At 43.7% G+C, this 27052-nt stretch overlaps 1 protein-coding gene across 9 annotated transcripts in view; it reads left to right on the forward strand.

Moving 5' to 3' along the window:
- Positions 1 to 27052, forward strand: part of FARS2 (phenylalanyl-tRNA synthetase 2, mitochondrial) — a 1670666-nt gene that overhangs the window by 285708 nt on the left and 1357906 nt on the right. For 7 of the 9 annotated variants that reach the window (XM_085607209.1, XM_085607206.1, XM_085607202.1 and 4 more), the window contains one exon: positions 12472 to 12524. The exons of the other annotated variants lie outside the window; for them this stretch is intronic. Coding sequence is in view for 2 of the 7 variants with exons in the window: in XM_085607202.1 (XP_085463328.1) it covers positions 12472 to 12524 (53 nt within the window). In the remaining 5 variants the exon portion in view is untranslated. The remainder of the gene's footprint in view (positions 1 to 12471; positions 12525 to 27052) is intronic. 9 annotated transcript variants of the gene reach the window in all.

The following is a 27052-nucleotide window of genomic DNA, read 5'->3' on the forward strand; positions in this document are numbered from 1 at the left end:
TCGGTCAGACACCTGCCCGTGACGATGGCGGTCATCGTAATAAGGGCCTTTGTGCCTTTCTAGCTCGCCATGGATGGCACTGTGCTAATCCTATGCTTAAAATCTTTGCTAGAAAAACAGACATTTGAGGTGAGCAGATTCGGACTGTCGCTGGTGTTGTAGGGTGCCCTATATAGGAGCTGCTCACCACCTAAACTTGGGAACTACCCAAAGCTCTCTGATATATATATATCTATATATTTCTGTCTGCACAGATCGCTGTGAACAGCCACTCACCCTCCTTACGACGCCGGTGCCAGCAGCGGTCACAGCATCGCTAATTATATTTCCCACACGGAAGTCTTCTTTCAGGATTATGTTTATGGAATCCACGAACAGCGTGTCTATGACACGCTGTTCGCGGATTCCGTGACGTTACACTACTCCGAGTGGCCAAGGCTACTGAACCTTGATTCATCTGGTTTTAGACAACATAAATATAGTTGTCGATCGCCATAAATACACAGATTTATGAACTTTTTTTTTTATAAATCTGTTTATTAAACTTAAGCAACACGGTGATTTATGAACTTTGAATATTTGTTCATAGAGTACTCAATTTCACGTTGGATTTGTATGCACTGCTTTTGAGCCTTGAAGAAGTCCCGTTGGGACGAAACGCACCGCGTCGGCTATGAACTGTATGCTGTGCTTTTAAAATCAGAAAATTTTGAACAAAAGAATAAAGAAAATGTCCTCATTAAGAAATTAAAGCTCATTGTGAATCTTTTGGGAGACACTGTATTTTTGCTTGTCTTTAGATATTGACATATACTATTGTCTGCAACATATAATTTTAGCTGTGTGCTGAGCCATGTCTGTCTTTTGCATTTTTGGTTGTACCAAATAATAGGGACGCAAGAAGGTCACGCCCCTGGCTCTTTGTACCGCACCTTCATATACTTATAATAGAATACCAGCTTGACTGGTGCAGGTTTCTAGTGCCCTGACCTTTTGTTCTTTTTATGTGTTAAATAAACACTCTGTAAAAAAATAAACTACCTGTCGAGTCTACTCTTTATGGTGCCGTGCAGTCCTCGCCGCCTGAAGGTGTAGAGATCGTTGGAAATATATATATAAATATTCTAATCTTCTTTTTTCTAAGCCTCCTAGATAGATGAGGAAGAACGAACACGGACCACAATTCTGGTACATATTTTTCCTTTATTGTGGATTGTCCGCCCTTACGCGTTTCATCTGTTACCGGCCTTGATCACATGACAACGCTGTGCAGTAAGACCACTTCTTTTAAAGTGACAAGTGCTGTGCAAATACATAGATACAGACAACAGACTACGTATAGGTTGTATGGGTGGTAATTTTTGTATAAATACTTAATAAGTACCTCACCATTAACCAAACATTTTCCTCATATATTTACCAGTACATGTATACATAATGTTTTACGCTTTTTGTATGGGGTCAATCTAGATTGACAAGCGATTTAGGTGTAATACCCTACCTGTCTGACTAATCTGTATTGTGCTAATTATAAAGTGCAAAAAAGTGCATAAAGTGACAGTAAATGTGCAAATCCGCAAAAGGACCATGCCTTGTTTATAAAGTACATAATGCCTGTAAACACTATACGTCACCCATAGCAGCAAAGTCCACACAAACAACATGGCTTACTAATAAAGTGCATACATGCTTTTCAGTGCTTATTTTAACACTAGCAGCAGAAGAATTCTATCTCCCCCGTTCCCCATCATCAAATAAATACAATGACCATTCAACTCTGTAGATTGAATTAATATCTTAAGTAAAGTGCATTTTTTTAGGTAAAAACGTAATTTTTTTTTTTAAATCTTAAATTCCCACAAGTATTAAAGCATCCTAGTATGATTATCGTCAATAACTGACAAATTGCCCCGAGACACCATAATCCTTGCCATTTTCCATTTTGTAGTTACAGGGAAGTATAAAGATCTTCACTGGTGTTTAAACCTGCTGAGATCTTGGTATCTAGGTCTAGGATATAACGTGTTTCTAACCTCCTAAGTTTTTCTTCCCTATTTCCTCCTCTCTTATGTATTGGGATAGCGTCTATTAAGAAATATTTGGGATGTTTTAAATCCCTATTGTGAGTTTCCCTGAAGTGCCTGGCCACCGGGTATGTGGGATTTTGAGTACTGATGGCTCTAATGAGCTGTAATATCCTTTTATGTGCTTGTAATTTTGTGCTACCCACATATTGGAGTCCTCATGTGCACTCAAATATGTAGATAACATGATCTGTTTTGTATGTGAGATGTTTGTCTATGGTCTGCACTCTATCACTGAATGTTGTTTGGTATGTGTTTTTATTAATACCATATCTACAAGCTTTACAAGTTGCACATTTAAAAAACCTTTTCTTGCTGAGAGCCAGGTTCCTGTTTCTGTAACTTCTGGCCTACTTTTAGCCAACCCGTTTCACATAGACACTGTCTTTCTATAAGTGATAGATGGCCTTTTTGGCAGGAGGTGGCCAATTATAGGATCGTCTAAGATGATCTGCCAATTGCGTTTTATGATACCCCTCAACTGTTTCTCTTGTTTCGTGTAAGTTAAAACCTATCTTTTAGGCTCCCCCTCCTGATTGATTTTGTATATATATAATCCAAAGAGTCCTAATTGTACTTCCACCTGATGTCTCTCTCTTAAACCATGCTTATATCTCTCTATTGCTCTATGTCTGATGTTGAAAATGTCATGTTTTTCCCAAAAAAATGATGCAGCCTTCAACCACGGGCACAAATTATTTATTAATGGGCATTTATTAATGTCATCCTTATATTACAGTCACCAGTGATGAACTGGTCTGTGGTGACAGCCTATTTGAGCAATTGTTTGTGTTTTTATTGGTTAGTCTAAAAATCTACACAGCCCAAAGACATTTCAGTGGAGAATCAGCATTTTTAATGTTGGGAAATTTATTGTATGACCTTTGGTCTAATCAATGTGATTCTGAGCAGATGCTGAATTTGATTAAATGAAGCTGAGCTACTCTTGTCCGAGAAGGCCAAATAATGCCGTTGGGGCTCATGCACAGCAGACCTCCCAAATATTGTAACAATTCTGTGCATGTTTTTCTCTTTTGTGCCCTCCCACTGCAGACCTCTGTATGTAATGTGCAGGTCCCAGGTTTGAATCTATGTAAAGTAGACCCAACCTATCCCAGAGTCGTGTAAAGCGCATTGACACTCCAGAGGCTTTTAGTGCCTGGTAGGACAGCAATAATTATGATACATTGCCAATTTCGGTGACACAGTATAACTGAATGCTTTAAATACCCATTGCCTACACTTCAGTGGGAAATCAAATGGGAAGAACCATACAAACTCTGAACAGTTAATATTTTTACGCTTCTCTGAGCTGAGGCGTTACAGATCTTTGGGCACTGTAGTTAAGAAAGGATGACATCCCAGTGCAGGGTGTGACATCAGTGAAAGGTTGAGTCTCACTGGGAATCGGAGAGCATATTGCCATGAGTTCTGAAGGGAATGGTGCAGCACTCTGGGCCAACCCTCTTATCATTTGTCCCCTGATGGACGTTTTCTTCGCCGCCTGAGAGCAGAAGGGAGTTAAACCAATCTGTTTCAATTAACAGTATAACCCATTTTAAACAAATCTCAGCACCATGCCATAAAGTTACAGAATAACAGCTGGGAAACCCAATCTCCTAAAGAGGTTTAGGTATATCAGCATAGGGCAAACAAGTAGTTCAGTCTAAGCAATACAAAAGATCAATAACAAAATTTGGTGTTCAGGGAAGAGTTTCTGACTCTCTCTTCTATGCATGAGTAAAATCTGAAATCGTCCAAATTATAGTTCAAACAAAGAGGATAGTTCATTAGTCTAAAAAGTTCTCAAAAATCAGGGAAATGCAGAAAAATAGGAAAATGTGAGAAAGTGTTGGAAGGTGTCAGCATTTCAGAAGCTCGGTCAAGAGTACTCTTTGGCTCAGGGTAATGAGAGTTTAGCCTAAGCCACACTCTGCAAAGAATCAAAGGGAAAGCATAGAGGTCTAAACCTTTCAAAGTCAAAAGGAAAGTGTCCTAAATTCAGAAAGTGTGGGCAACAGTTATTTCCACCTGAATTTCCAGAGCAACACCCCTCTGTTCGCATCATCAGAGGCTTCATTGTCCTTTCTATTCTAACAATGTAACCTGCTACATTCATGACATGTCCCAGGCTGAACATAGGAATAACATCATCCATGCTCAACTAAACCATGTTGCAACAAGGCTGAATAGAACCTTTCAGTTAATGCTCTGGCTCTCCATGTTCCTTATCAAGGTCTTTTTCTCATGCTCTCTCTATCACTAATACAGTGTTGTTTCTATTCTCAAACTAACAAACCATGTGAACGTACCTGCAAAGAAAAAGACATGCAAGCAGTGAATGGAAAACAGTATTTTATACGGAAGAAGTACAGGCCTAGTCAGGACAACTTAAAGTATTAAATCAGTGGTGCACATTTAATATGCGTGCACACTTTCAAACATAAATGAATAAAGCTGTCAGTACATTAGATTCATATTACATGTGGCATACAGTAAAGTTTTGAATACATGTGTATAAGTATGACTAAGAACTATATTAAAATGAAATGTACATTAGTGCACATATTACATAAATAATTTTTGTTTCTAAAGCAACTGCTTTTTCATAGTATGGGTATGCTTTCTATTCAATCATCTAAACAGTAAATGTCATTTAATGAATTAAGGCACACAGTATATCTGAATTCTCTAATTCTACAGTGAATGCACTTCAATAATGATGTTGAGTGCAACACGTTACAATAATATCAATAGCACACACAGAAAACATGCAAAGAGCACGTTTATGTTCTGTATTTGTGACGTGTAATGGTGGAGCCAAAATTAAGCTGCTGCAGGAACATTGGTTAAACTGTGCAGGTGGTAGATGTGGTCTGTGCACAAGCAGATTTGCTGGATTCCTTACCACAGGAATCACACAGTTTGCTTAATTATAATAAAATGCTTGGTTTTGGGTCATCGCAGAACGCGTGCTCGTTTATGTAAATGAGCTTAACTCGTGAAGTTGGTTTAGTTCATATATTGTGCACCCTGCAGGAGCAAAGACGAGGGATGCCGTTGTGTGCTGTACTAGTGTGGCCCGGTTGAATGCCCCAAGCCCTCCCTCAGACAAGATACTTTTAGGCCTCTTTTGTGGTTGTTCTTTTATTTTGTATACTCTTGTCACAAATGGGGGGGGGTCAACAATTTCTTGATGACTCTCAAGAAAGTAAAGGCAGTCTCAAAATAAAAAGGTAGAATGTCCTCTCTTCTTGTCGCTTGTTCCTATAGTTCACTTCCACGTCGGGGTATAGTCCTCAGGAGGGATGCAGAAACCCAAAAGAAACAAAAGAAAACAAAAATAGAGGTTCAGGCTGCTACCTTTATGATTTTAGATGGGGTTTTAGGGATTGTGCTCTTCCACCAGTGCCCTGTCCGTGAAGTGCCTAGGTGCAGGGATTTTCAGTGCTCAAGGCGGCGTGGCCCGCAACCCCGCCCACCACCCCTTGAAAGAAAAAGAACGTGCACTGGGCACTTGCCTGAGTCCACGACCCTCCTGGGCCGTGGTGATGGGAGATCCAGCCTCCTCGTCCCTCCTGGGAGTACTGGTCTCTAGCGCGGTGCTCCGAGAGCGTTCCTTTACTCCTGGGCTCTTCTCTTCCTCCCGTGGGATGTCCACGACCTCCATTGACTCTCCTCCTGGCTCCTTGCAGGTCTCGATTCTTGTGTTTTCCTCCGGTTTGTTCCTCTCGCGTCACTCTTCCTCTCCTCTGCACTCTGACGACAATGCGCGACCCGTCGTCCTTCCTTCTCCTTCTTGTCCATCCGCCATTGCAGTTACTCTCCCACGACGTATCTGATAGTCCAGATCGTGTACCCCACTTCTGGGTTGGGCCTTAGCCGCTGCCATATTGGAGTTGCCGCGATACTCGTGGGTGTCGTGTCTGAGCCCCTCACATTTGTCTCTAGAAATGTGAATAAAAAATGGTAATTTTATTGTACGTGTGTCCAAAAACGTTTACAAAATCCTCTTTATTGTGAAAGTAGATTACTGGAAAAATCTAGAATATAAAGACGTGTTGCTTAGGTCTTCTTTATTAATTCGAGAATGGGAACTTCGTGGTTTTAGCTCTGGGTTTTGACACCTGAACTACTAAATAGATTTTTTCCTAACAGTATACCTAGAGGGGGATTTAGGTAAGTCCATGTTCAACTATAGCTGTATTCGAATAGCCCATTTTAGCTGTTGGCTTACGACTTTGTCCATCATGTCTTGGCTCAGCCCTGAGGAATATTCATCTTTCACTTTTTGCTATTGGCTGTTTGGGTGTATCCTTAAGTTTCCATTTGAGTGCATGTACTGAACTACATTAAGGCTCACTTTACAACTATACCTCTCACTTTCTGCTCCTGCTGGCCCCGTGCCATATTCTTTGTCAAATGTGCTAAGCTGCATGTATTAGCACATTGAACTCAGACCTATTGACTTTTCCAAAACTTGTTTTCTTTTTGAGACAATAACACATAGCAAGCATTAACAAAGCCAAAAATGTTGACTATTGTGTCATGCATGCATACATCCTGATGCAATGTATCCATCCATACGTTGACATAGATGATGAATACATGCCTATAGAGCAACATCCCTACAGATGTTCGTGCATACAGAGATCTGCACACCCACAGCTATCCATGCACCAGATAACAGGCACCTATGCAGATAAACCTACATGCACCACCACTCATAGACCACCTGAGAGGCAGACACCCATACACACAAACTGAAAGGCGACTTATGTTGGTTATGTTATGTTAATTTAATTTCTATTGTGCACGAATCTCCTGGGGGGGGTATCTCGGCGCAGAGACGATCATAGGCAAAGAAGAAACTGCTGAGCTAAAACAGCACTGTCGTGGGTAATTTTCTAAATTTTGCATGGTCAGTGCATATACGAATATGGAAAGGTAACTCATTCCAGTAAAGAGGGGCTAGGTAAGAGAAAGACCTTCCCTGTGAACGGGACCTTGTGACCCGTGGGACGATGGGCAGAGCTTTGTCACTCGATCTTAGTAGTCTGACTGGGCGATAATGGGTGAGCTTCAAAGAAATGTAGCTAGGACCTTTCCCTATCAGAGAATGATGTGTCACGCAGCAAATTTTGAAGAGAAGTCTTTTCTGGACTGACAACCAATAAAGTGAGCGTAGAAGGGGTGTGGATGCAGCCCCAGCAGGAAGATTGCAAATGACACGAACTGCAATATTGTATTGGCAAGGAGGGTAACATATATGTTAAAGAGTTTGGGGCTAAGACAGGAGCCCTGGAGCACCGCCTTGTCCAGCATCATGGTACGCGATATGTATGAACCTAGAGTAACAGTTTGAGTTCTGTTTGTTAGGAAATCAACAATTGTCGCGCTGTGCCATGGATTCCGAATTACTACAGCCTTTGAAGCAGCCTAGGATGAGACACTATATCAAATGCTGCGTACAAGTCCAGCAGCACGAGCAAGGATGAAATATTGGCATCAAGGGAGCATCTTCTATGGTCAGTGACCACTACTAAGTCTGTCTCAGCGCTGTGAAAAGGTCTGAACCTAGATTGTGACGGGTCCAGAAGGTTAGTGATCTTTAGATAATCCATTAATTGTTTATTTATTTGTCCTTCCAGCAGCTTGCTCAATAAAGGAAGCAGTGAAATAGTTGGGGAGATTAGTGGGTTCCATATTGGCCTTCTTTTGAATCGGTATGACCTGAGCCACTTTCAAAGCCGAGGGAGTTTTCCCGGTATTAACTGATTAAGTAAATAAAGGGCATATAGCAGGGGCAAGCTGATTTGATAGGACAGCAGAGATCCAGGGGGACAGAGATCTAGAGGAGATCCTTATTTAACTGATGCAAGCCCTTTCTGAATTAATTCAGGCACTAAGACACTGAACCTCCCTAAGCTCAGGGCACCATTGGAGGAGAAAGACTTGGAATTAGATTTCTCGTGTGCCAGATCCGCTGGGGTAGGAAAATTCTGATAGACTTTTATTTTATCTTCAAAGTGATTAGCAAGAGAATTACATTGTGCTTGTGATGCGTGTGTTTCTTGAGAACAAGCACAGGGGGTTATACAAGCGTTAAGCACTTTAAATAACTCTTTAGAAGAATTACCAGTCTGGTTGATTTTATTGGAACTTCTGGACTTTTTTGATATTACGGTAGTACATTGTTAAGGATGCTCTATAGCCCTCCTTATCAAGTAAATTGTTGGTTAGAGGCCACTGTCCCCAATTTATTGCAGGAGGCTTTGTCTGTTTTCAGTTCTGATGTGCACCAAGGCATATGGGAACCATGTTTAGATGTGGGACAAGGTTTAAAAGGAGCTACCTTATCAAGCGCCGAACTTAAGGCTCTATAAGAAGCTAATAGTGCTTGCTCCATGTTTAATCTGTGCCCACTATCCTCTCCCTATCCAACGAACCCAACTCCGCCAGACACAACTTGCCCCCCACCCTCGGAAACCCACCCACCCCCACCGACCACGCACACAACCTGGGAATCATCCTGGACTCCGAGCTCAAGATGGACCGCCAGATCAACTCAGTCTCGCCCTCCTGCTTCCACACCCTCTGCCTCCTACGTAAGACCTTCAAATGGATCCCCCTCGAACACAGAAAGACAGTCACTCACACCCTGGTCACCAGCAGACTGGACTACGGCAACGCACTCTATGCCGGAATAAACAAAAACCTCACCCGCAAGCTACAGAACATCCAGAGCGCCGCCACAAGACTGGTCCTCAACCTGCCAAAACACTGCCACATCTCCCAGCACCTGCGCACACTCCACTGGCTCCCCATCGAGGCAAGAGTCACCTTCAAGGTGCTCACCCACGCACACAAGGCCCTCCACGACACCGGACCAGCATACCTGAACAGCCGACTTAAATTCCACGCACCCCAAAGGACCCTACGATCAGCCCAGCTCTCCTACGCCGTGGTCCCACGCACCAGAAAAACCAGATCGGGAGGCCGCTCCTTCTCCTTCCTCGTGGCCAAGGCCTTGAACGCCCTTCCGCTCCACCTCAGACAGACAACATCGCTCCCCATCTTCGTAAGAGACCTCAAGACCTGGCTCTTTGACGGACTCCCTCCTTGATGGACTGGAACCTGCACCCCCACACCCCCAGCGCCTTGAGACCTTTACGGGTGAGTAGTCGCACTTAACAAACGCTTGATTTATTGATAAATCTACAGACATAACAGTAAACTCAAATTCCTTAGCAAAAGAGTCAGGGGTGACTTTTCGCCAATGTCTTGCCACGTTTTAATTTGCTTTTTTTGTATTTTCAGTCGCATTTGCCTTACGAATCTGGAAACAGATTAATGAGTGGCCCGTCCAGGGTAGAGGTAGGGGGGCTTCACAGGTCAAGGATACGGAATTCGTAAAGATTCGATCCAGAGTATGCCCCGCAACATGAGTAGATCCATTAACTTTCTGGTGCAGGCCAAGTGTGGCTAAATCAGAGGTAAGCTGTGCGACCTCCACATTCGGGAATTTTCCCCGTGATAGTTAAAATCTCCCAATAGAAGAAACTGTTGAGATGCCAAAACATGCGTCGCAGTACATGGCTGCTTGTATAGTGCTTCATGATGCTCTTACGTAGCCAATCTAGAAGCACTAAATGTGACAAAACAGTGGAAAGAAGAGAGTAGGAGCGAGGGGATCGGGGTAGAGTCTTGTGATGGAATTATCTCTATCAAAACTGAGCGTTAGTCAGCCGTGGACTTTAAGTGTCTGGTTGGCAAGAAGGAAACAAGACGGGAGACCAGACTGCAGGAGAGGGAAGAAGTTAGTCATATTGACTTTTGGAGATATGGTTGGAGAAGCCAGGAAGAGTGAGGTTAGCTTTCTATACAAACCCACACTTAAACAACACACATGTGGTCATACATACAGTCCCACGCAACTCAGATAATAGCAGAGAGCACAAAAACAAACGCACAGAAGGGGTCGAACTTGCAGAAAGAAGGAGGATGGGATACATGGATGCAGGTTTCACGTCTGCTTAATATGTTGGCCCTTTCCTGACAAAATCAAATGTGAGGTAGAAGAAAGATAGGTTTCAATGCATTATCAATCTCTGACCTCTTCTTAAAGAAATCACTAGTACTGGGTGATGGAATACCGTGGTCTCCATGCCCATTCAATTATTTCCCTCTTTGAAATGATCACCTGCTGTTAACTTTTAAGTTCTCTTTCCGTGTTCTTTCATCTTTGGCCTCTTCGCTGTATTCATAAATATATATTCATTTCTTTAATACTAACATATAACACAGGTTGGTTTGCCGGATCATACAGTCTACAATAAGCATTTGTGTATCCAGTTCTGGATTTTCCCTTTACAAATCATTGCTCTCAGATGTGCTGGTACACTGAAGCAAATGAGGTCTGCCTAGAATGTGCATATGTGTTCAATGAAAACAAGATTTCCATCATTTTTTAAGCAAACCAGCTAACTATCTGCTGATTTTCTTATTGCTGCTTTTACGCTAATAAAATGCATCTTGCTATTTCCCAACATGAAAAATAAATGGCAATGCTACTACACAAGGTCATTTCCATTCTGTTACACTGCAATACACCAATAAGATGTTTATAAGGTCCTTTTTTGTGTGTTCCACATTCCACACATATTTAGCTGCTAGAGGATGTCCATTTATTTCTTTGACCATGCGCAGCTATTTGTATGCCTTTTACTCACAACGGCTTTCATGCAGTTAATTAATGTAATGGCACAAGGGGTGTAACGCACAAAGCTTTACTTTAAAAATGAGAACGTTACCTTTAGCCAGCCATGCATTGGTGTGGCTCTGATAGACACTTCAAGAAATGCCCACCTGAAGCCGCTTTCTGTACAAATGTACATCAATATTCTCAGCACTAGTCTGCCACCAGTGAAAACAACTGATAGTGTAAGTAACAACACTCCATTCCAGTGCATACCTCTTCCTTTTACCCAATCGCAAAGCAGTCTTACAGGACACTGCCCCAGCACCATTCGTGGCTACTTGCACCATTCGTGGCTACTTGCACCATTCGTGGCTACTTGCACCATTCGTGGCTACTTGCACCATTCGTGGCTACTTGCACCATTACTCACAGTATCTAGACAGGAATGGTCTTGGGACTCTACTAAATCAGTGGCTGAAGAGCTTAAAATGTTGGGGGTGATATTGTGCGACACGGCTGGGTGGTCGCAATAGGACCCTAACCGAGTGTATGTAGAGAGAGCGCTTTTCAAATGGAAAAAATCAAGCAGCAATCTAAAAAATGTTTGATATGACACACTCTTCTCCTGCTCGTGTAGAGAACAGTTTCGGCAGCTGGTCCCTCGCCCAAGTGCAACACCTGACATATAAGATCATTTAGGAATGCGTTCATTTTATTTTTAAACCTGTATGTATGCGATGCGCATCGATGCGTTTGTTTTATGGATTCTCTCAGATTCTAAATAGTGAAGCCTCACCTGTGTAGTTTAAAAGAGCCGTAAAATGCATCCATTTAAATACATAAATAGTAGGAAAATGTTCAGTTATTCATCCCACCTTAATGTAATTTAGCGGTCTGTAGCACTTTCAGGGGCATAGCCATCATAAGTGCTGCAGGTGCAGTGGTACCGGGGCTTAGGAATCCACCGCACCCTGATTTCGCCTTTCTTTTTCTACTCAACCATCTGATTGGTGGACTCATTTTCCTTGTTTGCTTTAATGCCTAAAGCACCCTTGCTGTGCCACCGAGTACCTTCCTTGCCCTTGTTGACTAATGATGCTTTAAGGACTGAGGGCAAAGCGTGTTTTTACCAGTAATATACAATCTGTGTGGGCTTTCATTGATCACAAATGCCTTACTTACCATTATCTGGGGGAGGGGGGGGGGGGGGGGGGAGAAGCTCCCCAACATGTTCTATCGCAGTTTTCAGCAAAGAACACGAGGAAGTGAAATGGGAATGTCCTAGTGTTGTGAAAAATGTCCTTCCGTAGCCACAAATGTTGAATCGCATCCAGTCCATAGACACACGCAATTCATTTACATGGCTTGAAACACTGAAGCAGACGGGATGTGCACACAGTCTGTTGGCCCTGCCAGGGATAGCGCCTGAAGAAACAGTGAGCAGATGAAGGGTGATTTGGAATAAATATTCGACGCTTTCTTTTGATAGCAGCGTTTGTCTACCGAGGGATTTCCCCGAGCATTGCATCTCTGCCTTTTCCTCCATTAGCTATGTCTGCAGGCCACATGCTACTGATGGAAAGCTGGCAACCTGTCAGCAGTTATAGCTGTAAGGTAAGCAAGAACAGAGCTTATGGTAATGTGCATTGTAGAGCTTTACCATTTTTTTTATTTTTTATTTTGCAGCTTGCTCGCCCCAGGTTTTGTCTTCTCCAAAGCTCCTAACAGACCTATATCAAGTAAGTAACTCACTGTAAGGTTGCAGTGTTTTTCTTCCACACAAATGTATTCATTAGGTAGAATGTATTTCTCTTTGATACCTCAAGCCTAATTGTGTGGTTTTAAAAAATCTTTATTTTTGGATTTATTTGCACTTTACCACAATTTTCTTTTTGACCTGAAAGTAGGAAGTTTTGTGACGTCCAAGGCACTGAGTATACTGGCCTATGCAAGGGGCAGCTTAAATGTTACCGCATTGCTGATTACTCAGTGAGGCTACTATGTCAACCACATGCTTCCAATGGTGTGTCGTACTTTGTTTGGTACATGTATCAAGGAAACTGGATCTATTGTTAGAAGAGAGCTTTTAGTAGTTATTCAGGATAAATAGGACATCCTAATTTGACAAGCTTTGTTCTGTATGCACATAAAGGCTGATACAGACACAGTTTTGCTTACTAACTTGTACTTTGCAATATTTAGCCTTTCTGTTTTACCTTTCCTCTACTTCAAGGGGTGCTTATCTTTCAGCATGCTTCCCCTATACTACCCTGCACTAGTATCCTCTTTGCTCGTCTCATTTCCTGTCCACCTGTTGAAACCGGAAGCGGCGTTTGATCTGCTTGACCGAAATAATCTCGTGCTCCAGGCTCCCTTAATCCCCTCACTACACAAAATATGATTGTAACTTGGGATTAGTTGGGGGCCCCCATGTAGAGCTGAAGAGTTATTACACCAGACCTTGGTGCTTTCTTAAAGCATCTGCAGGCAGGTTTATGGTGAAAGTGTTGCATATTTTTTGAGTTTTTGCAAGTCACAACTGTAATCCTTTTAATTGTTCTTTAGGGAAGAAGTGTTTTTGTGAGGAAGAAGAATAGGAAAGTATTTTACATGAAAGATTAGAAGGAGATATTGATTTGAAGTCTATTAGGAGCACATTAAGAATTCATGGAAAAGGAGTTGACATGCCACTGATAACTCACATAGCTGAATGAAAAATTGAAAATACCCATTTTGTGATGAAACAGAGATGGTGGAAACGTGCCTCCATCTTTCCATCTTAGGTATCATTATTATTTTTCTGAACAATTTTAAAACGCAGCGTCCACTTTAAAAGAATCTCTTGGCACTGAAGATAAAACATAGGGGCGGAAGCGAGGTATTACTAGCAAATGCAACTGATCAATCACGTCTTTAAACTTGTCCAGTATTGTAGAGAGACTTGTTCTTCCCTGATATCACTAAGGATTGGATTAGACAGCATTGTGCCTTGCACTCAAAAACTGTGTCCAGCATACCAGTTTTGCTTAAATGTAGGCAACACCATCAGGAGTTGTGCTTGGAGACATATTTACAGAACTTAGACGAAAAAAAGTGGGGGCCCTATCCTGTAAAAAATGCTACAACAGTGCTTTAGTCAGGCAGATTTGACAACTATATTCCCTTATCCACCGGTAGTCAGTGTAGCTGTCAAAGATGTCCAGAAACTTAGTCAAATACTTTTAGACTCAACACAAGCCTAAGAGCAGCATTTTGGATGTCTTCAAGATGTGCAATCGCTTTCTTTTTAAGGTCAAGATAGGACGAGTTACCAAACTTGATCTGAGATTCCACCTAAGAGTTTGGGGTCATCTTCCTAGGGGGGAAAAGTCAAAAAGATAAAACTCTATGGTTTATCCACACATGGTAAAAACAAACTCTCTCTTTTGTCTCTCAGAGCACAAGGCTCACTGTTTTAGCAGTGTGGTCTGAAATGGGCAAGGGAAAGATAAAAAAAATACATAGTGTCAGCTGGGGAATAGCAATGTAAGCCACTGGGAGGACACTACTCCTTGAGACGTGAGTCACCAATGCCTTTAACGCCAGTGATTCCCCCCCCCATCTGAGTAAGTAATCCTGGACTCTGCAGCATGACACATCTAGTGGAATACAAAGACTTCCACAGTGCTGAGTGGGAGAGACAGTTGCATATTTCACTGTGGAAAAATACACAGCGGAGCCATGATCGTAGGGCTAGTAACCTTGGTTGGGAGTAGAGGAGCTGGCGATAGTGCCAGGCTGCACATATATTGGTTGTGCAAAGTCCGGCAGATGTGACCTCATCGAATTCTAGCTGTTCTCTCTTGGTGGAGAAGGAGGCCCAGTCAGAATTTTAACTTCTATTCCATGTAGTGAAGGCAATTGCCACATCCTACAAAAGAAGCCCCCAAGGGGACACAGCTTTGCCTGCAAAAAAAGCCAAAGTCACAGCTCCATTAGAGGACTACAACTGCCCAAGGTCCTTCAGTGAGAAAGCAGAAGGATGAGAAATATTGTGTGGGCAGAAATTGCAACAAAGTATTTGGAGAAGAGAGCTGCTATGGGGGAGGCTTTCGCGACCCATTCATATGCCTTTAACCAACGTCAGAGAGTTTTATTACAACTTACACGCTAGAGGGCGTATTCAAGATATTCGAAAATTGCAGGAGAGTGGCAAACATCAGTCTATTAGGCTCGATGGGATCTGCTAGTGTTAAGAAAATTGGAGGAATTAATTAAGGCTTCCTTAAGAAAAGAGATGAATCCAGACAGGAGCCTTCAGCCCATGAATCTGAGAAGGGCAGTATGCTGCCCCAAGGGACTCCAGTAACAAAGGAGTGATCCTGTAAATGAGGGACATTCAGGATTTGAGGAACAACCTTGTTGACTAGCGCGTCTACGCCAGTATGTTATATCCGGTAAAACATACGGTGTGATTTAGATTTTGTCCGAGGCGCAACATCTGTCAGAAATTGGCAGTTGCTGTGTATGCCCTGTTCAGAGCGTGTACCCACATATGTGCTCTACATGGGGCATCTACCAAAACTCTAAATAACCCTAGTTGTGTGGTTGTGAGTAAGAAGTCACACCATTTGCGCATGTGAACTCAGCCTCTGACAACTTAGACTCACCCAAGACTAATATCCATCAATTAGTGACGATTTATTGTATGGATGTGCTACTGGGGAGAGCTTATCTTTTTTCTGCCGTGTATTTCCTCTGTGCTATTGCCCTCCATGAAGCTGTCACACATTGATGGGCATCTGAATATGCTGGATTTTTAGCCCAGACCTGCACCCCTGAACTTATGATAGGGTTTTTTGGCGAGGATTTAGCTGTTATGAGAAGGCTACTTCTTCCCCGTTCCACTCGTTGTTTGATGTTTTGTAGTGTTCTTATAAGTGTTTATGGTTGTTAGTGTAATAACAACATAGACTGCTGGATGCAAGGCATTCAGTTTGCAATTACTACTGTGCATTGTCATGAGTCTATTTGATTACAGCATATTTCAGTTACAACGCAACCTAATCAAATGCTAAAAATATATTGCCCGTTGAGAACAGCAAAAGAGTTACTTACACTCATGCTTCCCTATGAATAAAATAGCACCTTGTAATAAAAGTCACACCTTCCTACCTAGGATTCATTCTTTAATAGGCCTTGAGGGTGATGCTAAGGGTTTCCCTTTTTACCCTTCACTCCACTGGCACTCCGTAGACCGCTTTCGAGGCTGTTTTTGCATGGTCAAGTTTTCGGAGATTGTGGCCAAATTTGGCCACATGGTTTTGTATTCTTTGCAGTCCATCCATAAGCTTTTTTGGGTGATGCTTTTATGTACTATTTCACAGTAGCCCATCTGTCCCATCACTATAGATATCCACGTCTAAACTCGATGGTTGTTTTGCATTAGTGAGATGTCTTCCTGAGAGTGGCAAGGTAAATGTTTACAAATCTGACAATAGAGCTGGTTTAGGTAATGAAAGAAAAAGCTGAAAAACTGGCTGGGCTCTGTCTCTCCTGATATTAGGATATCTGTTCTTCTTCTCATTGTAAGCTTAGGGATGCATTTTTAGGTCTGGCATTAACAAAGACCTTTTGATTTTACTAAAGCTATACACATAATATAATTACTTAACCCCTTGAGTGCGCACGACGTCTCCCGGCCGCCGTGCATTATGGTGGGCGTGTGCGCACGACGGCCGGGAGCCGTCGTGTTCGCGAACGCCGTTTATTTCTCCCGCACAGCGGGAGAAATAAACCCGCACGCAAGGGGTTAATTGGGATTTCAGCCACCTTTCTTCATCCATTGGTCTCTTGTTGTGTCATTCACATTTTACTTCCACCCACTATTGTGTCATTCACATTTTGTTTCCACCCACTACAGCATACAGCATGGGGCTGTGGGCAAGCCTACTTCAGCCATTGGTTAACTTCACTTTGAGTGACTGCCTTTTGATCTTTCATTCTGAACACATCCACAAACAAGATAGTTCCATTCAATTCCAGTGTTTTTGTTTTTACTTTATAATTACTTTAGGATTGCCTTTGTATTTGAAGCCTGAGGTGAAAGCAGGACCTTTCTACTAGATGTGAGCACAGGCCACATTTCACAATTTATCGGTTCTTGTCTCCGTTTAATGTTGTTATACAGTCCTTTTGAAGAAGTGTCCTGTCCTTAATTTATCTGAGATGCTGGTATTTCACAGCATAACTAATTGTGTCCATTTGAAACTATTCTGGATTAAGTTATTCTCTTTTTATTATGCATGCAGTACAGAAACTGAAAGCATTAATATAACATATGTGAATTCATAACCGCACAATTCTTCGGAACACGTTATTCTGGACTCAATTTAACCAATGGTTCTTTAATAAACTTTGCCGAGGAAGAAAATCAGGCTTTATAATGTTTAATTTGCAGCACTTCTAACACTTTTTCATGTGTTTCCTTCTTCCTTTGTTTCATTTACTCTTGCTTTCTTTGTTTCCTTCCATTTCTGTTTTCTTTTCTTTTTTCCTACTTTCTTTCTTTTTTTCTTCCTTTCTGTCCATCCTTTCCTTCTTTCTACCCTTACCTGCTTTCTATCATTTCCTTCTTTCTCATCTTGTCTCCCCTTTCCTTCTTTCTCTCCTTTCTTTCCTTCTTTTTCTCTTTCTTTTCTTCTTGTTCTCTTTTTTCTTTCTTTCCTTTTTTTCTTCTTTTTCTCATTTTCTTCTTCCTCTCCTTCATATCTACTTTCTTTCCTTCTTCCCTTTCTTCTTTCCTTCTTTCGTTTCCTTCTATTTTTGTTTACATTTTTTCTTCTTTCTTTGCCATTTTCTTGCTTTTTCCTTCTTTCCTTCCCCTCCTTCTTTCCTTTCCTTTTCTTTCCCCTTACTTTAATAATAATAATAATCCACATTTGTAAAGCGCGAACAATCACCCGTAAGGGTCTCTAGGCGCTGGGGGCCGTCGGGAAGATTAAGCAAGCTATTGCCCAGAGTCACATGGTGCTGGGCTAATCTGCCGCCGGCGCCGGGGATCGAACCGTGATCCCCAGATTCCGGAGTCAGTCGCCCTGGCCGCGGCGCCACACCTCTTCCTCTTTCCTTCCTCTTTCCTTTTCTCCTTCAATCTTTCCTTCTTTCTTTCCTTCATTTCCTTCTTTCTCTCCTTTCTTTCTTTCCTTCCGTTTTCTATGTTTTCTTTCATCCTTGTTGCTTTTGTGCTTCCTTTCCTCATACCTGCTTGCTTTACTTCTTGTCTTTTTCTTTATTTTCTTCTTTTGTGCCTTCTTTCTTTCTTACTTTCTTTCATTCTTTCGCAAAGGCAGGAGGCTAGCAGCCAATGGCAGAACAATTGGCTTTTTGAGGTCTGTGTTAGCCAGGACCTTTTGATTTTACAAACATTTTGTATACAACATAGTTACTTTATAGAGGTTTTCTACCATACTTCATCCATTTGTCTATGGTTGTGTCATTCACATTTTTCTCCAACCCACTCAAGCATGTATCGAGGGGCAAGGCTCAACCCACTTCAGACAATGGCTGACTTCACTATGAGTTACAGCATGAGAATGTGATTGATGTAGCCGACTTTCGGAATGTTTTGGTTCCTGCATTTCTCTCTTTTTAAGTCGAGCCTAGTGGCAGTACGCATGCCCTGCTCTAGGAGGCATACAGTAATTCCTCTGTGTTGTGGACTACGCCCACCACTTTCTATTTGTTCCTTTGTGTGACTTTCTGTAGTCCTTTTCTTTTTACTGGTGGAACGCTGCTCTTTATCCCACCTTTGGGTGTGTTTTTAATCTTGTGGGGACTGCTCCTGTTACAAGTGCCCTTACGCTTGAATTAATTTATCGTTTGTTCGGGCACTCTTTTATTCACATTGAATTGCCCCGTGCTGTCTCCTACTTGCCCACAGCTGCTCTCGTTTCCCTTTAAGCATTTAAGATATGCTCTATCTGCGAGCGCTACCTGTTTTTGTGTTGGCATTGCTCCCACCTCATCCCGTTGTCAGTGTTCAGCACCCTCCTCATTTTAGTGCTCATAAACTATCTGCCATGGTTTTATTTACGTTTAACATGGGCATGTCTACATTTCTGTAGGTACAGGAGAATTTTTCATGTTATGATTAAGTCAGGACAATTCCCAAGCATCTGGAAGACAGCATCTATCCTTCCTTTGCTTAAAAAAGCTAATTCAGGAGTGGATTTAGTCACCGGTTGCTGCTGTGTAATTGTTATATTGTTATTGTTTAATTTTTATTCATACTGTAGGATCCGTACCCTTGTGTAAATGGCATAGAGACTGTAAAGATAAATGAAGAGTGGGTTTGAGATCCTGGAGTAACTTACGCATTGTAATGTCATTTGTGTTATTAGCACTTGTGTAAACTATGTAAACAAGAAAAAGAAAAAAGTGGAATGCAATGATGTTTGTGTTGAACAATGCAGTATTATAATAAAAATAAGTTACAAAAAAAAAGTTAATTTAGATCCTACAGATCCAGATAATTATCGCCCTATTTCCAGATTGCCCCTTCCTGCCACAATAATCGAAAAACCCATCAGCTCTCAGTTGACAGCCTTCATTGAGGACCAGAGCCACCTAGACCCCTGCCAATTTGGTTTCAGGAAACATCACTGCACAGAAGTGGCCCTGATAAGTGTCTCGGAACAGATCAGACTCATGCCCTCAATTTTTCAGGCTTAGTTTTCGCTGGTACATCCTGCCAAGATCCCTTAGCTCAGAATCAGCGTTTAACATTTGAAATGGACATGTCTGCATTTCTGTAGGCACGGGAAAGTTGATGCAGAGACTCCAACCTGCTTTCCCAGTTCCAAAGCCGGCAGCTCTTCATGTTATGCCACATCCTCTCACTAACAAAATCGGCATCTTTTAGTGTGATTGTCTTTGTATTGTTTTCTGCACGCACCTTCGTTAAAGTAAATAGGTTGAATTCTTACAAAAATGCAAATTTACCCATGTTTTTTTCTGGGATTAACCATTTTCCAACACAATATAATTTCAGACTACTTCAAAATGGCCGCTTCCTTTATGTCTAAACCGGGACTGGTGCTTTGTTCTTCCTCTGTCTCCGTGGTGACGTCAGTTTAGCACTAGGAATCTTGAGGTTTCCGTTGTTCTTTTCACTTTCCAGGAGCTGGTTCGTCAACGGTGATTGACTGAGGTGGCAGAAACTCCCTCTGGTCAGTGGTGTACTGGATGCAGTGGAGTGGTGTGCCGTGCCTTGACCTGCTCCCTTTCCTGTCAGTGACGAGGCTACTGTTGGTGGCCTGACCAGACGATCCCCCCAGACTGGACCTCACCTACTCTAACTACTAGAGCTCCAACAAAGTCCAGGGCACCAGGGTTGGTGCTGCTCGCCAGCATTTCATTGCAATCACTGGTTTTACAAATAATTAGCAAGCATTTTACATGTGAAATGCAAGCAGCCCTATTTTGGAGTTCGGGCCAGTGTCACTGATGTTACAAATCAATTGATTGCATTTCATTTGCAAACTTTGCAAAAAATACCTTTAAGGTCCCAAAGGCGAGGCCTACTGGCTATGCCAATGCTTGTTTTTTTTTTTACTTTTCTTGTGGATCAGCGCATCATTGTTTTCAGGGAACTTATGGCCTAATCAGTAAAGCCCTCTTCACAAACTGATATGTGCTGATTAAACACTGCCGGGTCTGCAAACACTTCGTCATTTTGAAATGCCACTGATGTGCTAATCAATCACATTGCAATATGTACATTTGCAAGAAGTCTGAAAACCTCCTGCCGTGTGAGTATTAATGAGGCAGGTGGAATTTTGCAACCCCCTGTGAAGGCCTGGGATAGAGGCTTATTTTTTGCGCAGTATGAGAGTGCTTTACATGAGCACTATATCGCATTACACATGGCTACATTTTTTTTTAGGCTTGGGGAGATTAAGCAATGTGCCCAGAATCACAGCATATTGAGACAATGCCTGGACTCGAATCGGGTTTCCGAGTTCCAAAGACAGCAGGTCTGGCCGTTAAGCCACCTCTCCTCTCACAAGGGAAAGCACATCTCAATCCCTATGCTCACAATCTATCCAAGTCAACCTTTCCTTTTAGAAAACCAGCCCATTCACAAGGAAACACTGGCTACTTTTTTAAAATTCATTTGGAAGAAAGGGTTTTAAAAAGAAATATTCATTTGCAAGAAAGGTCATGGGGGGATCATGTAGTGGTCTCCTTGACCACTCTTTGCTCCAGTGCTTAATTTGTAAAAACAAAAAAAAAGTGCTAGGGCTTTTGTCAAGAGGCCTCTGCAGCGTGCACCACCCATTCCTCCGGCCAGTACTGCCGGTGACAGTAAAAACACACCTACAAACGTCAAACTCCTTCAAGTGTGGCACTTCAGACTATTTCAGGCCCCCAACGCTATAAGAATGGTTTGGGTAGCCGATTTTAGTCATTTTAATGTATATAAAATTAATAAACAACTGCTGTGCAGATTTCTAAAAAACACAAACAGCGGCGCCATGTGGCAGACTTTCATAAGACCTGGTGTTGGCAATTAAGTGCGGGTGCCGAGCACCAGAAACCACCGGCTCAAATTAAGCACTTCTCTGCTCTTCCTGAGGCCACACACCATGATTACTTCTTTTGAGAATCAGTTACCACCTCAACTAGGACATCTGCTATTTATTAGTGGTTTGCACCTGCTATTGCAGTCTTAAACCACCGATACGTTTCAGTGCAATTTGATAACAGCATATGGACGCCCCATTCACACCCCTCTCCTATTTGTATTCGGGAAGTGTCGCAAAACGTAATTTGCAAATCGGAAATACTTTTGCGACGCATCAAAAATATTGCACATTGTAACATAGATTTTTGTAATTGCAAACCCTGTGATTTTGCGAATCACAAATAGTTTTCCTACATTGAGCCCTGTGTTAGCGGATTAGGATTTCTTTTACTTTACTTTAGCGAGCAACAAACACATGTTTTTTTTGTGCAGAGTATTCTTTGCCTGAAATACAAGTCTGTGGGCTACCAGCGGGCGCTTCCAACAGTGGCGTAATGAAAGTTGAGGGCCCCCCCTGCAAGGTACTCGAAGGGTCCCCTGCTCTGGATTTAATACGGAGCTCTCAGGCTTGAGTACTGAAGGTGCCCCCTGCATCTCACCCCCCTCCCCCAAACCGCGGGGACCTGTGTTACGCCACTGGCTTCCATCCCAGTATTTAGACTTTGAGCGCGCAGCCTATTTTGATCTGCTGTCTGCAGAGACATCCAGGTTTCCCTACTGGTGGCGCGCGCTACTAGCAAAAAACTGTCCCTTGAGCATAGAGTCATTTGGCTCTCCTGCTGTTGCCATTTTTGCAGGAGATAGAGTTGTGCCTGCCATTCAATCTGGATTTCCTCCCAGCTAGCAGCGCTCCAATCATTTTGTCCTGGAACTATAAACATGAATAAGGGCCGGGAGGCGGAAATCTATTTCATTGACCTGTAGCTTCAGGGACCTTGCATGTGTTTGTTTCCCTGTGCCCAGGTGAGCTGGAGGCTTTGCAAGCTTCCACCGCCTCTGTCCTAAGTCAATAACTGAGAAAAAATGCTGACACACAGACCAAAGCACTCAAGGTGAATCTTTTTTCCATCATAAACTGCAGAGATGCTGAAGCACTGCACCATTACCCGTTTGTCAATGGTGAAGATAACCGAGTGCGCGCGCACTACGCTGCGACTCCTGCTGCACAGCGGCAGTATGGGGCGGTGACTGAGTGCAGGCACTTTACCCATCTCCGCTTCCATTATTTAACAGAATGGCTGTATACTGGACCCTCATCCATCTTTAATACCCCTAGAGGCTTTGAAGTGATTCTTCGAGATCTATTAACCGCTTGAATGCAGGAGTGCCATCGGTGTGATAGACACAGGATAAGAGGCCTGCTACTTAGATGATTTGGAGATCTCTGAATGAGCAATAATCACTTGTAAGTTGGCAGAAGTAACGTATGGGCGCAATGGTTACAATCAGCAGTTAAACATTTGCAAACTACAGCTTGCAAGGTTTAGAAGCAAGGCAGGCCTGTTGCTTTCAACAACAAACCGAAGAGATGATTGTGTGTGATCAGCAGAAGTCTTCCTATGGTCTTATGTAGCTGCCTGACTCACCCAGGTCCTGCTCTTGAGAGGCAGATCAGGGGGACTGCCTAGACTAGAGAGCCATATATGGACAGGCGGAGGCTGTGGCAAAATGTAACGAAAAGCTGCAAGAATTGCTCTATTGATGAGTTGTTCATAGTGCAAAAAATGTAATTTCATCTATGGAAATACGAAAGTGGGCTCCACTCTAAAACCTCGCAATGGCTCAGTTCCTTTTTAAGAAACATAACTCAAATAGTACAGCTCGGCCCATATAAGCCAGGCCCAAAAAACAGTCATATGCGGAGTCACACAGGCTTCAATCACTTAGCCCAACACTTTTTAATGTGAAGAAATGGGGATTCGACATCTGTTCTTACGCAGATGATACACAGCTGATGATAGCTATAGGAGAAAGACACGAGGACACCAGAAATAAACTGGTCAATTGCTTAACAGAGACTGCAAACTGGATGACAGAGCACTGCCTCAAACTGGACACCGAGAAGTCAGAGATCCTACTTTCCGGGAGGGCAAATCTGATCTTGGACTCCTCATGGTGGCCCACCCCATTAGGAATCGCACAGGAGCCCAAGAAGGTAGCGAAAAATCTCAGAGTTCTTGTAGATGATTCACTTTCCATGCAAGAGCAAGTCAAGGCCACCTGCGGCAAATGTTCTGCCATTTTAAAATTGCTAAGAGACTTTTTAAGTGGTTTCCATACAACCGGAGAAAAACCATAGTTCAGGCTCTCATAACTAGTAGAATGGACTGTGCGAATGCACTCTATGTAGGCATGACAGACTATCTGTTTTCACGATTGCAGAATGCAGCGGCCAGACAAATCTGCAAAAAGTACAGCTATAGCTCGGCATCTGCCTGTCCGGAGACTTTACATTGGTTGCCCAAGTGCCAAAGAGTGAAGTTTAAGTTACTTTGCGATGTGCACAAAGCACTATAAAATTCTATTTACTCACACTTGATCTGAGATCTTGGAATCTTGCATTAGCAAAAACAAGGCGAATAAAGAAAGTTAGAGCAGGATGTAGTGTGCGTTCTAGTTCTCGCACGCTGCGTGGCTACGCAGCGCGCAAGAGCAGAACGCGCTAAGGGGAAATGCGCATGCGCGATTAGCGCGAGGGCGAGATTGCGGAGCCGCGGCATTGAGCAGGGTGTGTTTGCCCGGCGCTCCTGTGTGTGAAGTGTTTAAATAAAGATATACCGAGTTCCCACATCCCTGCATTGTGTCCTGCTTCAAGGGGGTTACTACTAACTCCACAGTGGCGACGAGACTGGGATTCTGCTATCACAGACAGCAGAAGGATCCAGACCCAAGGACCAGGAGAGCAGGCAGGAGCAGCATTGGCCAGCCAAGGGGGAAGACAGGAAGAGGAACTATCCCAGAGGAAAAAACACACGAGGAGCGTGGCAGAGGCAGCAGATATAAGGTACAGACCACGTGCAGAGGCCGATAGACGGCGCGCAACCGCAAGAAGCACGCGAGTGGCCTAGTCACAGTGAACCTGGCGGAGGCGGCAGCACGCAGCGGCGGGGGGTCGGAAGAGGAGCGACAGCAGGAGCAGGCGCAACCAGAGAGAGGAGACACGCCAGATAGTCCAAGAGGCTCAGGAGCGGCGCCAGGAAGGAGGGGAGAGATGAGCACCCAAGGATCTTCACTGACGGCGCTAATACCGTTTCTGCCAAGAGCAGGAGAACCCCAAATGAAGTGGGAGGATTGGCGGGAATATTTTAAGAACTACCTAGCAGCCCTTGAAGATGAGAACGGAGAAGAGTTCCCCAGCGCGAGGAAGAAAAGAATACTCCTGCACAATTTAGGCCCGGAAGGCATAAGGGTCTACCAGAATCTAGTGCCGCAACTCAGGCAAAACGCGGACGATGACGTATTTAAACACGGCATGGAAGACCTTGATGCCCACTACCGCCCAGCGGTGAGTGTCTCGATAGATAGGTACAACTTCCAACAGAGGAAACGAGCCGGGAGAAACCATCGATGAATACGTGGCGGCCTTGAAGAAACTGGCGGTGACATGCAAATACGGAGCTCTGCACGATGAGTTCATCAAGGACCAAATCGTCATGCATACTACGAACAAAAGCGTACAAGACAAACTGTGGGCGAATAGTGAGGCGCCACTAAAAGAAGTGATTGCGATGGTGAAGAAAGCGGAGTTGACTAAACGGTGCGCGGAGGCGGCAAAACGAGAGGTGGTCCCCAAGGTCATGGTCAACAAAGTGGATGAAGCAGAAGCACAGGGAAGAAGCAAACAACCAGCCCAGGAGAGCAGAGGACCCCCGAAGTGGAAAGGGAAGACGGGACAAACGTGGAAGCCGACAAGAGACAACAATGGAGCTTGCTACAGATGCGGCAGCCCTGCACATACAGCTCAGGACAAGAGATGCCCAGCGTTCCGTGCGAAGTGTATGTTCTGCGGCATAATGGGTCACTATGAGAAAGTCTGCCGAAGGAAGACGAAGAGGCCCGTGGTGAAGTATGTGGAACAAGAGCAACGGGAAGAGGAAGAAGAGCAGGAGGAAGACGTGGAGGTCCTGTGTATTGAGGATCAGGTGCTGGGGATAGACGGGAAGAGAACCCGCAAACCCCAATGCGACATGAAGATTGGAGAGGTGAACATCCAAATAGTAATAGACTCGGGATCCCCGTACACCATCATCCAGAAAGCGGTATGGAAGGAGCAGTTTGAACCCACGTTGGGAACAAGGCTGGAACCACCAGACATTCGTCCGGTATCGTATACAGGGGAACCGATACCCATGGTGGGGTACCGGAAACTGACCTTTGAATTCCGGGGAAGACAAGCCAAGTGCAAACTGTACATAGCGGAGAAAGGCCCCTCCGTACTGGGATGGATGGACCAAGGGGATCTAGGGATCAAACTAGACCCGGGAGGCGATACACAAGTCCTCATGACAGCGCCAGGGAGCTGGCCGGTACTGAAAGCGATGAAGCATAAATTCCCGAAAGTGTTTGGAGGAAAGGTGGGGAAACTGGAGAAATTTACACACAAGATAGTACTTAAAGAAAACTCCAGTCTGGTGTCCCACAAAGTCAGAAACATACCCCTAGCGGTGAAAGATGCGGTGCAGACGGAGCTACACAGATTGGAAAAGGAGGGGCTAATAGAGCCGATCGACAGTGCGGAATGGTTCGCCCCCCTGGTAGTGGCGATGAAACCTAACGGGAAAGTCCGTCTGTGTGTGGACCTTCGGGAACTAAACAAGTATCTCATAGTAGAGAAATTCCCATTACCTCGCATCGAAGAAATGCTAGCCAAGACCAAAGGGGTAAAGTGGTTCTCCACCATCGACCTAACGTCCGCCTATCACCAGATAGACCTACACCCGTCAAGCCGGAAGTTGACATCGTTTATCACACCCTTCGGGTGCTACCAATTCCGGAGAATGCCATTTGGCCTCGCCTCCGCAGCGGCGGTGTTCCAAAAGCTGATGCATCGTCTTTTTCAGGACATCGAGGGCGTCCAGTTTTTTCAGGACGATATACTCGTGATGGGAACAGATAGAAGAGACCACGATGAGAGACTGGAGAAGGTACTCAGAGTACTAGAAGACAAGGGCCTGACGGCGGAATGGGAAAAGTGCAAGCTGGGAATGACATCAGTCACATATCTTGGGCACGAGATAGGAGGACACGGCATCACCCCCAAAAGAGCAAATGTGGAGGCGATATGCAAGGCGACTGCACCCAACAACAAAGAGGAAGTAAGGTCCTTCTTAGGGATGGCACCACACTTCGCCACCAAGACACATCACCTCCGACAACTAACGAGGGACAAAACGACCTACCAATGGACGGAGGACACACAAAAGGAATTTGAGGCCCTGAAGAAAGACATCAGTCAAGCGGTGCCCTTGCAAGGGTATGATCCACTCGGCCGGTCGATTCTGACGACAGATGCCAGCGAAAAAGGACTAGGGGCAGTACTCATGCAGGAAAGAAGTGATGGACGGGTGGAAACACTCAGCTTCGCGTCCAGGACACTATCACCCACTGAGCAGAAATACAGTGTGATTGAGAAAGAGATGCTAGCTGTGGTGTGGGCGATGAGAAAATATCGCCAATTCTTATGGGGCACAAGATTCCTGC

This window comes from Triturus cristatus, chromosome 5_2, assembly GCF_964204655.1.
Source record: "Triturus cristatus chromosome 5_2, aTriCri1.1, whole genome shotgun sequence".
Classification (NCBI taxonomy): domain Eukaryota; kingdom Metazoa; phylum Chordata; class Amphibia; order Caudata; family Salamandridae; genus Triturus; species Triturus cristatus.